Raw genomic sequence first — 12,685 nt, forward strand, 5'->3', positions numbered from 1 at the left:
TTAAAGGCTGCATTACAGTAAAGTGATGTACTTTTCTGAACTTACCAGACTGTTCTAGCTGTTCTATTATTACTTTCCGATATGGGGTGGGGGAGTGTGATCGTAAGCCCTGTCTCTGTTCAAAGATTATAGATGGGAACGCTGTCCTGATCTTCCTGATCTGATCTTCCTCCAGCAAGCTCCATCCACTGATGAAGACCATGAGATGCAGTTGGAAAAGCTAGCGAGTGAACTTTTGAGTTTGGAATATTTTCGTCAAACGAGGTTAAACGTGTCCTGGATAGGCTGTAGCAGTAGTGACTCTGGGTTTGGCAGCAAATTAATGATTCCCCGAAATGTGAGACTGTTCTTTAATGCGGCGTTAAGAGAAGGCATATATAAAAAGAGCAGTGCTTCCCTGTTTCCAGGAGGCCGGCTGTGAAAGGCAATCCTCTGCGACGCGTGTCCTTTAGGAGTCGTGGTAGAGGTGGACGGTGCTGGCCACGGCCTGCTTGTACCGGTGCTCGGCCCGGATGCTGCTGCTGTAGTCGAGGCAGCTGCTGTCGCTCAGCTCCTCCGCCGTGTCTCCGAAGCCGTGGTAGTGTCCGTAATGCAGGAAGTCCCCGCAGTCTGCTGCTGTCAGCCCCCGCCGGGGCGGGCGGTGGGACACACAGCTGCTGGGACTGCCGCTCAGATGCAGGGAGCCACACATGTCAGCGTGCTGGGGGCGCCGCTGCCGCTGCCGGCCGCTGATTGGCTGGAGCGGAAGGCGGTGAGGAGATGCTTCTGGGTGGCTCGCGGCCATCCTGGTCGGCATAAGGCAGTGTGTGGCGGTGGCCATTGGCGGGGGCTTCGGTGTCGTCACCTGCTTCAGCAACAAAGCAAGTTCTCTTTAAAAGCGGTGCATGCACCGTTGTACTTTATTATTTTGGGATCTTTGTTTTATTCGAAAATACATCTGTCCTAATCACACACACACACACACACAAAAAAAGCTCCAGTCCTACCTGAGTTGAGCTCCTGTGCAGACTCCATGTTCATGCTCTCCAGCTCCTCACCTCCACTGCCCTGCATCTGTACCAAAAAACCTGCAGCAGGAGACAGTGAGAATGGTGAAGAAAGCTGCATGGAAATGACATCATGTAGCTGTTCATAGTCTATGTCTCGAATCAGAGTTGTTTCTAGTTTAGCTAGTTTGGTTTAGCTAATAACATTAGGTTTTAACCAATACCAATTAACTATTTGAGTATATATACTGTTATATATACAGTACAGGCCAAAAGTTTGGACACACCTTCTCATTCAAATGCGTTTCCCTTTTATTTTTATGACTATTTACATTGTAGATTCTTACTGAAGGCATCAAAACTATGAATGAACACGTGTGGAATTATGTACTTAACAAAAAAAGTCTTATATTTTAGATTCTTCAAAGTAGCCACCCTTTGCTTTTTTTTATTAATAAGGGAAAAAAATCCACTAATTAACCCTGACAAAGCACACCTGTGAAGTGAAAACCATTTCAGGTGACTACCTCATGAAGCTCATTGAGAGAACACCAAGGGTTTGCAGAGTTATCAAAAAAAAGCAAAGGGTGGCTACTTTGAGGAATCTAAAATATAAAACATGTTTTCAGTTATTTTCAGTACAGAAACACATTTTTGCTTTGAAATGGGCAGGACTGGGTTGGAAAAGATAATGCCATGTCCTCCTGTGCACCAAACAGTAGGGATAACCATTTTCTGACAATACTAGTTGAAAGTGTCATAAAATGTATAATGTATGCAGCCCTTTTGCCTAGATATGAAGTTGAATGGCGTTGGTGTTTGCCAAAGTATTATGGTAGAAAGTGTGCTGACCTACAATTAAACATTCTCAGTTGTAGTAAAAATAGTTGGGAAATCTCTCTCTTTGTACACCATCAAACCTGAACATAAAGCTTAAACCAATCTGTTTAAAAAGGCATAAAAGAACATCTACAAGTCTTTTATTACAAATCTGAATCCGGAAATTCTTTATCTTTTTTGTTATTGCATGCTCATGCTTATATGGTCATTGAAACAGAGTGAGGAGCACGCCATGGCTTATATCATTTATTGTATATTGTCTCTCTTAAAGGTCCAATGTGTAGGAATGTCTCCCATCTAGCGTTGAGATCATATATGGTAGGGGTGGGAATCACCCGAGGCCTCACGATACGATATCATCACGATACTTATGTCACAATATAATATTGCGATTTTAAATATATTACAATATTCTGTGCTATATTGCAATGTATTACCTTTTTTCCAACTTCAAAATTTTCCCAATTTCAAATTATGTCCCCAAAAGAAAACTTTGTCAACATCTGTTTTATCTAAAAAGATAAATTTCTCCGTTTGTTCATCTCACTTCAGTTATATTGCTACAAAATGGGATTGTCAAGCAGACAAACGGACCAACACATATATAATAAAAGATCGATACTTGGCGTCTGTGTATCGATACAGTATTGCCACGGAAAATATTGCGATACTATGCTGTATCGATTTTTCCCCCCCACCTCTAATATATGGCAATCAACTCTCTCGCGTCACGCAGTTCAAATTACGTATTACAGCTACGGTAGCCTTCACGCTTCAAAAAGCTGGTCTCTTGCTCTTTCCAATATCCTTTTTCTTTTTCTGGGCCGAGAAGAAGACTCCTGCTCCTGAAATTTGGGATTTTGAATACGTGTGGTCCTCCAACGTTTAGTTCTTCGAACTCGCCGGGGGCCGGGAAGCTGCGACACCCATTAGCAGCATTAGCAGCACCTGTGAGTTTATCATGGGACAGCGAAAAACGCGAAAGGCGGAGCAGTATGTCCTGTATGTCCCTCACCGGCTAATGTATTTCAAGATGCCGCATGTGAATATGGAGCGTCTGCCCCAGTGCGTGCGAATGCAAATGCATGGAATTGATGGTGGTAGTAAATATTCACGAAAAAGGACAAGTTGGTGAACGGGCAACACACCGGGCCTTTAATTTGTTTTTATTCCCGCGAAGGTTTATTCAAAGACACATTTCCACTAGTAAATAAAAGTATTTTTTGTTTGTGTTGGTAAATTGCAGCGCTGTATCGGTATTAAGCTCACAGTATGAAGTGCAACACAAAAAAAGCCAACAAATGTCTTACCGTCGGCTCCCCTGGCTTTCTTCATGTGACCAGCGTCTGCCGAAGTCAGCAGCCTCTTTCTGCTGAGCAGGCCCTGACCACATGGGGATCTGGTCCCATTCTGTACTCCGTTCCCGTGGAGTCCACTGAGCTGCAGCAGGTGCGTCTTGGTTTTGGAGATGAGGCGGAAACAGTCGAGGAAGCCGTGAGCGTGGGCCAGGTCCGCTGCTGTCTGCCCACTGGCGTTCCTTAAACTGAACGAGGAACAGGGGAAAGGTGAGACAAGCTGCTCCCTCTCAGACATCACAGTGTTTTCATAACTCTAACAGCATCCTGCGCTCGTCACTGACTGGCTTAGGTTTACACTGACCAAATGAAAGCCTGTAAGAAGTAAGAGGGCTTTACTATTGGCACAAATGTGTTCTGGTCTTAACAATCTCCCCTGCAACACATTCATTTAGCTAAATTAATCAAATCTTACTGGTGGGCTGGTAAAATGATATCTCACTTCTTATAGAATGTGGCTATATTTGTGCTATTTTTTTTTTTTTTTTTTGGGGCATTTTGACTTTTATAAAAGATAAAGCAATTGATTCTATATCAAAGCTAACGACAAAATAGCTATCCTCTGTAGTACAAAACATTAACAATGAAGTACACTTTAGATAAAGAACAGGGTCCTGTTATGAAATGTTAGTAAAGTAATCCTAGCTCTACCCCATTTACATAAAATGAAATCTCTTCTAACTAGGCTCTGAAATAACCAAATTTAGATATTATGTATCTTCCTCAATACCAGACAAAATATAAAAAAGGTCCAACAAAAGGAAGTTTTATTTGATTGCAGGCTAACACTGAGTATTCAGGCTTCCAAGTTTTAGCTATTTATTTAGCTGATAGACGATTTTTAAGGGGACAGTACTAATATTGATCATCGAGGGATCAAAAAAATCGGATATCAATATATCATCTTATATTAGTTCATTGTATACTATCTCGTCATATACAGTATACATCGAGTTTCATTTTAATGTTGTTTTAATCTGCGGAAACTTCTGTGGAATTCTGCGTCCGCAGATTCGGTGTGGCCCTGGTCAACTTTAACTCTCATAAAACAATATTGGAGTTTCTGATTTATTGGGCTCTTGTTCATAACTTCTGAATGCTCACAGTACAAGGTGCTTTGGTTCTAACCCTGATTGACGATAGTTATCATATAAACATATAAATTAATTGTGTGTTTTTGAATAGAATAAAATGTATCCAGCTCTGAAGTAGGGTTAAGTTATTGCTAAAACCAGAGCTGAAGTAAAAGCTAAAGTTGTGACCTATTTCTAGGTTCTTCTGTTCCATAAACCTTCAGTTCTTCATGTATTTTACCATAGAATGTTCAAAAAATAAAATAAAATTTAAAAAAAACCTTTCTGACACATTGTATTTTCTGTCCATTATGTAAGCTTATCAGCTGACACATGCTGCTATGACATCTGTGACAAGCTAAAACTGGCGGTTTGTTGTTCCATATGCATATTTCAGAGAATGAATTGTTAACAGAAAGGTGGGAGATGGCCATTAACGACTGGTTAAAAAAAAATAAAAAAAATAGGCGTTTTATTAAAGCTAATGAAGTTTAAAAGCTTTAGCAAACATTCTACGGTCCGGAAATGTTTAATAATAATTTTTTATTTGATCATGTTCTCCAGTATGTCTGAACATGTGTCTTGTCTGGTGTTGAGAGAAGCTTTACTTGTCAGAGTTCCTACAGTTCACATAGGAACTCGTACAGAGTTTGAGCATCAGCATGAGTGACAAAAGAAATCTCAATTCAAGGGTGCACTTAGTAGCTTTTCTTTAAACCGCATCTCGTGGTTTTCAACAGTGGTTGGAGTTTGTCTAGTTGTCATGGCTGTCATGTCATCGTGGGATACGCATATACACTACCGGTCAAAAGTTGTTTATTGAAATTGTAGCAGTTCAAGTCCAATGAATAGCTTGAAATGGTCCAAAGGTAAGTGGTGAACTGCCACAAAAAAGTAAGGTTACACAAAACTGAAAAATAATGTACATTTCAATATTTTACAAAGAGGCCTTTTTCAGGGAACAAGAAATGGGTTAACAACGTTAAGCTGTTCTGCAGCAATGGAGGTTGATCAAGCTTTGAAAGTTGGTGCTACCAATTCCCACGGGTGTTCCAACTTGTCGGGATTACTTACAACCCCCTCTGTTCATATAAAAGTATTGTTGGAACACACTGTGGTACCGTACCCTCGTGAGCATTATTTGAACAGTGTTGTACTGCAGAAAGTAGTGTGTTGCTATAAAAATGGCGGGGAAAAGGCAATTAACAATGGAAGAGAGACAGACCATCATAACACTTAAGAATGTTGGTCTTTCCTACAGAGAAATTGCAAAGAAAGTCAAGGTGTCAGTGAGTACAGTATTCTTCACCATCAAAAGGCACTTAGAAACTGGGGGAAACTCTGACAGGAAGAGGTCTGGCAGACCCAAAGCCACAACAGAATCAGAAGACAAGTTTCTGAGAGTCAACAGCTTGCGTGATAGGCGGCTCACAGGACAACAGCTTCAAGCACAGCTTAATAGTGGTCGTAATAAGAAAGTCTCAGTCTCAACTGTAGAGAGAAGACTTGGAGCTGCAGGTTTGATAGGTCGAGTTGCAGCAAGAAAGCCATTTCTAAGACGTCAGAATAAGAAAAAGAGGCTTGCCTGGGCCAAGAAACATCGTCAATGGACTACTGAAGACTGGAAGAAGGTCAAAATTTGAAATCTTCGGTTCATCACGCAGGATTTTTGTACGCCGTCGAGTAGGTGAAAGGATGGTTCCTCAGTGTGTGACATCAACTGTCAAACATGGAGGAGGAAGCGTGATGGTCTGGGGCTGTTTTGCTGGATCCAGGGTCGGTGATTTGTACAGAGTGAAAGGCACCCTGAACCAAAACGGCTACCACAGCATTTTGCAGCGCCATGCAGTACCCTCTGGTATGCGCCTAGTTGGTCAGGGGTTCATCCTACAGCAAGATAATGACCCAAAACATAAAGTAAGTCCAAGCTATGCCAGAACTACCTTAGGAAAAAATAACAAGATGGTAAGCTTAAAAACATGGAGTGGCCAGCACAGTCACCAGACTTAAACCCCATTGAGCTGGTTTGGGATGAACTGGACAGAAAAGTGAAAGCAAAGCGACCTACAAGTGCCACACATCTATGGGAACTTCTGCAACAGAGTTGGGAAGAACTCTCTGAAGAATATTTGATTTCCATTTTAGAAAGAATGCCACGAGTGTGTTCAGCTGTTATATCTGCCAAAGGGGGCTACTTTGATGAGTCAATAATGTAGAATACATTTTGGTTTATACATTATTTCCATGATTTCTTTTTTTAACTTAAATTGTTCATTTGTTTTATTCTTTCATTTCAGAGTACAATAAGACATTGAACTGCATGAATTTCAATAAAAACCTGGAAAAACTGGGGTGTTCTAAAACTTTTGACCGGTAGTGTATGACCATCTGTTATTATGTGACCACATGATACAAGATAACGCCTGAGCCAGCTTCACACGCTGATGAAGACGGTGTGATGCGGACGAAAGCTCGGAACAAAGCTAGCAAGTGGACCTTTTGAGTTGAAACTATTTTGTCACACCTTTCCAAACAATATGTTTGAATGTTTTAATGGATGGTGTTACAGACAGTGCCATTACTCATCAGCACATGGACAACAACAACACTTTCCAGATTGCGCAGGGGTCCGTTTCAGGAAGGAGGTTTAACAAACTCTGAGTCTAACCCTGAACTCTGAGTTTTTGGTTTCAGAACAGCTGATATATGAGTTGGTTCATTCAACTCAGAGTAGGTTCACACACCAACACTATAAAAAGGCAGCATGAATGGAGCCATGATACTACGATTCACCATGGTAACAACCACAAACAAACTGGTTGGCGGAAATACTCATGCGCACATACAGCGAGTTAAAAAAACAACACAGCGGCTGCTGCAAAACTGAGAGAAATTGTATACTCTAGCAGAAATGTTAGCCTTGTATTACAAAGCATAGCCTTGTATTACTGGTGAAATGGTATTGAACCTATAATCTATTTCATTAAAGTGCAATACTACTACTAATCCCATTCTGAGGCTGCAGCACCATCATTAACAGAATTATAATTCATAATCTTTTATTTCAAAGGGTTTACATCACTCCTTTTTAATAATACTGGTTTGTGTCCAGGGAACACTACAAAAATGTTTAAAACAGAGCGAGTCACACCATTTTTTTAAATTCATAATAGCATGTGAATTATTTATTATTTATATGATATATATTTATATAATTTATTATTTTATGAATTTTTTATTTGCTAAAATGCGCCTGAAACAGACTTAATGAACGAATGAGGAAATGAAAGAGCGCTGTGTCAGAGGGAGGAGACTGAGAGAAACTCGAGGTTCCCTGACTCAGTTACCATAGTAACTGACTCTGAGGTTGAGTAACCTCTCTTTCTGAAACGGGCTGGAGTTACCCCTCTCTCTCAGGTTTGATTACCTCCCTTTCTAAAACAGAAAAAACAGTTTCCCTTATCTCAGGGTTAACAAACTCAGAGTCCTCACTAAACCTGCTTTCTGAAACGGGGCCACCTGGTCTCTGGGAGCATAAAGGCCAGTCAAATTGTGATATTTAGCTAAGAACCTGTTAAAAGAAGCATTTCATTTTATTTGTCACCTAACATGCTTTGATTCTTCACATCAGCTCCTTTCCCTCCGCTACGGCTAAAAACAATCCTCCAGCTGAGACGGAGCTTCCTGTGATTTCTATAGTAACTCCTGAAGTGTGTCCAGTGAGCTCACACTTTGTTAGCAACAGTAAGCATGCAAGTCAAAACACGACTATCATCATCAGTGCTTTCTGAAACTTGAAACCAACCGCTGCAGGAAATACCTCGCCAGTTTGCCAGCTGCAGAAACTGTGGGAAGCGAACAACTGTAAGATGCTCGCTGATGCACATGTGGCAGATTCTGCAGTGCCTATTTGGATTGCTCCCTCTTTCTGGGATTACTCAAGAAAATCGTGTTCAAATTGAAAAGCTGTAAAACATCAGAACGTGCAGGGGTGTTTGCAGTTTGAAAATCAAGCTCATGGTTATTCTTTCTTTACTTAATATAGCATTATGATCCAAAAGCAAATTCCAAACATGTTAGGACAATTTACAACAGTTTCAAATCAAAAATAAAAGTAACAGGTACTACAAGTTTCTAAACACCCTTCACTAGTGCTGACTGTGAAGTTCCCCGAAGGCAGAAAAGCTCATGATGTTTCTTTACTGACACTGATTCCATGTCTAAATCAACCACAACTCGTTTTGATTTCTCTCGAAGTGGGAGCCAACACAAATTATACCGAAGAAAGGTTTAGAGTCTGTGCTAAAAAGAGAGCAAATATTAGATATGCATTAATGGATTATTTGGTGTTACTTGGGGGGTAGCAGAAAAACCTGAGATCTCAACACTGGCATATTATACTTATAAATGTCATATGTTGAACCTGTTAGTATATTATAATATATTTACACGCCCAGTAAAGACAGAGCAACTTTGCAAACTTTGGAGTCATGTTTGTATCTACTGGATGAATTGATGAATGAGCCTTTTTTTGTTTTTTTTTCCTCATGATCACTGACTACTACAATCATCTATCACCACTGTCAGCTCCTGTTGATACGGCTAAAAGTAGTTGTTAATTGGCTGAGCTAAAGAGAAACTCCTAAAAATAATAATGTTTGTGTCAGTCCTATCTTCAGGACTCCTAAGTTTTTGGCCTAATAGTAATACACTATACATTTAATACTTTTTTTATTGTTTAAAGTAGCTCCTCAGTCTGAGACAGGTTAGAGGTCCAGAGGACTTCGGAGTTATTAAAGACCCTCACCAACAAATTGTAACAATTGATTAACACCGGAGATGACATGTATACTTTAGAGCCACATTAGTTTGACAATTCATTAAGTGTACATTTAAGTAATCACCAAATGAAATACTGTACCGTAGATACATATATAAAGCTGATTTCATGCACTAAATGCAAAATTAGACCATCACTTTGATGGATCCATTTGATCCAATAACCTTCTTTCTCGCTGTGAGGCCACGATGGACATAGGCAGAACCCGCCGATACTGAAGGCTGGGTAACGTTTGAAATGTTTCCAAATCAGTGTCCAGTGCCCATACAATACCTGAGTGTCGATACAATACCAAATGATGTTGTCTTGTATGCCCTACTTTGTATAATTAAAGAAACTGCCAAATATGTTAAATGCAACAGTATTTATTCTTGCTTTATCTTTAAAGCTATAGTGCGTAGTTTCTGCCCCCCCATGAGGATTTCTAAGTAATTCCCCCTGATAGATTTATACAATCATAGATGTCTTATATAAACGCAATGCATTTCTGTTGTCTCCAAGTTAAAGCAATGCCTCTTTGTCAGTGCGCCATACGTAAACAGAAACACATGAGCTTTTCTGCTTTAGCATACCGTCAACATTCTTATTGACTATCTCTATTTTTTGGCATACTGTATGAGAACATTTTACCTGTGCAGCTGTTGGAAGAAAAAACACAACAAACACAAATAACTAAAAATCCTTTATATCCACTTTAAATGAGCTGGTTTAGAGGGAAAGGGCCAATCTGGAATATTTTTACACTTCAGTCCTGGTTTGGGTGGAAATTATTAATTGCATGTTTTGTTGGGGTGAGATAAATTGATTGCATAAGTCGATTCATTTAGGAAACCTGTGACCTCAGCCTACACCTACTTGTTGAGTTGTTTTAAGAAAACATATAGATTTTGTTTTAATTTGTATAAAATATACAATCATTGAAAGTTATAATACTCACATAGAGTGGCTAAGGGTCATTTCCAAATTATTGGAAGAGACAATTTTCAATATGTTCAATGTTTAAAGTGTCCATTACTGCTCCCAAATCTGAACTGGGACGACACATGGGGAATTGGGGCAATGACGGACCCAAACTAAATCTGGACGTAAATCATATTTGGTTAAAGCTACATTGGTAAAATGACCTACATGAAGAATGCTTAAAATGTTGTTGATGACTATAAGAGAGATGTAAGTAAACCAGTGTGGCCAGTTCCCTCTCTAACAGCTGATGTGATGTTAGCAATACGCTGATATTATATGACAACAGAAAATACACTAACACCACAACACCAGAGCTTCTACAACGTTAAGAAATATGTCAGAACTTCAAGGAAGTGAAATAAATGCATTGGGCTGTTGGCAAAATCCATGCTGTTGTTTTTTCAGGATATAAATGTCACCTTTAGTTTTCTGATCAAACTATGCACAACTTGCAGAAAATGCAAATGGTTGGGCAGAAATGATGTTGCAAATTACAAAATCCTTTGGATTTACGTTTGAATGTTTTCACTGTAGACCGCCTCTTGCTGGTAAATGGCTGTTTGACATTTGAAGGATGACACTGAGCTAGGAGGCTTTCTCACCAAAACCAGTGAGTGTGTCTATAAAGAGCAGAGGTGGGATGTGAGATGTGTAGCTGCTGCCATGCTTCAAACTCAGCATGACAGCGCTGCTGTGTTGCTGCACAGAGATCAGACCAGCAGAATACTTACTGTGGCTTAGCACCTGCTATCAACAGGACCTGGATACACTCCAAGCTACCTGAACGAGCCGCCTTGTGGATGGGAGCCTCACCTACAAAATCCTGAAGACACAATGTTTAACTCTGGGGATATTAGGGATGGAACGGTTCAAGTAAAAGAAATCTGAACCGATTGTTCCGCTAGTCACGGTTCGGGGCGCGTTTCTTTTGTCTGTTTCATTTTAACCTCAAGGTGACGGAAAAAAGTGGAGGATAATAGCGCGTTCCATTTGTACTCGCTGGCTAGAGCTACCCCACAATGAGAAATCTGACTTGTAAATGGAGTGCAATGAACTCGGGTGTGATGTCATTCCCAGCTCCGGCTTCTGAGGTAAATGGAACGCACTATTAGGCCGCGACTGTGTGCCAGCACCGTGCAGCAAGTGTGGCTAATGCTAGCGGCAATATGATGGCGCATTTACAGAGACACCACGCAAGGAGGAGAGTGTCGGGTAGAACAGAGCCACTCCTTCTCTCCGCAGCATCTAAACAGCCTCTCCACGCAGATTCAGACAGACAAGCCAATTTATAACTGAAGCATTGGCCGGGTTCATAGCAAACGTAAACAGTCGTGATGGATGCAGAGTTTCAGCATAAGATTAATGTAACATTACTTGAGCCGCGCTATAATATCCCCTCTCGCCAGCATTTCAGCAACACGGTAAATCCCAATTTTTTTTAATAACACAGTGGCGCTTTTTTCTTTTGATAAAAGATATTTCCATTAAGAACTGGCATGCTATTGGCTGCTGTTCTTAAAAAAAAAAAAAAAAAAAAAAAAAAAAAAGAGTCTAGTGCCGCTTCACTTAATGTTGAAGGCCTATAATGTGGCCATTTTTATATAAAAATGACATAGCTGCATTTTTTGTTTGCACTAACTAGAAAACATATTCTTTTAACAAAGATTTGACAATGAAGAAGTGTTTATGTTCCTTATGGTCCAGAATTTTGTCAAGGCAAACAGTTAACTTGTTTTGCCAAATAAATATTTGAAAAGCATGTTGAAATCGAAATGCCCCCGTATCAAAAATATAGCGAACTGAACCGAAAAACACTGACACCCAAAAACCGGGATATGAACCGAACTGTAAATTTTGTGAACCGTTCCACCCTAGGGGATATCCATTTATAAAAGGTGATAATAAAGGCTATTACAAACACAACATTGCATTCTTGAATATGTTTAGTACGCACCACATGGGAGCACCAGCCAAATGGCTAGTGAATGTTCAAATTTAACCAGCCACTCAATAGATTGCCATAGCTTTTTTTGGCAGGTGAGTGAAGCAAATCTACCATCCATTTGCATATTTTACCAACATTTGGCTGGTAAATGGTGCTAATTTTGAACTCTGATTCTAGGTGACATTGAATGTAATCCAGTGGTATTATTTATGTTTATTCATTACATGTCGCTCACTACATCATCACTGCCAGAGGTGGAAAGTAACAAGGCACATTTACTCTAGTACAGTTCTTAAGTACAATGTTTAGGTACTTGTACTTTACTTCTAATTCACTACATTTAAGGGGAAATATAGACATTTTTACTTTACTATATTTCTCTGACAGCTATAGTTGCTGGTTACTTTGCAGATTTGTGATTCAAATGATTCAAATTACCTCCACCTTGTCCAGATAAAATAAGCATAACAACATTGGCGGTATTACGGTAGTACTTTACTAAACATGAGGATTTGAGAGACACTCGTCATGGTGAAGATCAGAACCTGGAAGCTGATAAACACTTCCTGTGAAAATTAGCATTTTAACATGATGGAGTTTCGGATGGGAGCACGGCACAGCCACAATCAGTCCAGCCGCTCAGATGGTACTAATGTAGTAAATAGTAATGGTGCGCCCTCTGG

At 40.1% G+C, this 12,685-nt stretch overlaps 1 protein-coding gene across 1 annotated transcript in view; it reads right to left on the minus strand.

Moving 5' to 3' along the window:
* The window catches only part of ankrd10a (ankyrin repeat domain 10a), a 15,045-nt gene continuing 2,360 nt past the window's right edge, over nucleotides 1-12,685 (minus strand). Inside the window, 5 exon segments of the mRNA XM_028571909.1 lie at nucleotides 1-736; nucleotides 738-847; nucleotides 987-1,067; nucleotides 3,137-3,369; nucleotides 10,789-10,880. Coding sequence (XP_028427710.1) covers nucleotides 449-736; nucleotides 738-847; nucleotides 987-1,067; nucleotides 3,137-3,369; nucleotides 10,789-10,880 — 804 coding nt within the window. The 3' untranslated portion in view covers nucleotides 1-448.

The sequence above is a fragment of the Perca flavescens genome, chromosome 24 (genome assembly GCF_004354835.1).
Source record: "Perca flavescens isolate YP-PL-M2 chromosome 24, PFLA_1.0, whole genome shotgun sequence".
Lineage (NCBI taxonomy): Eukaryota > Metazoa > Chordata > Actinopteri > Perciformes > Percidae > Perca > Perca flavescens.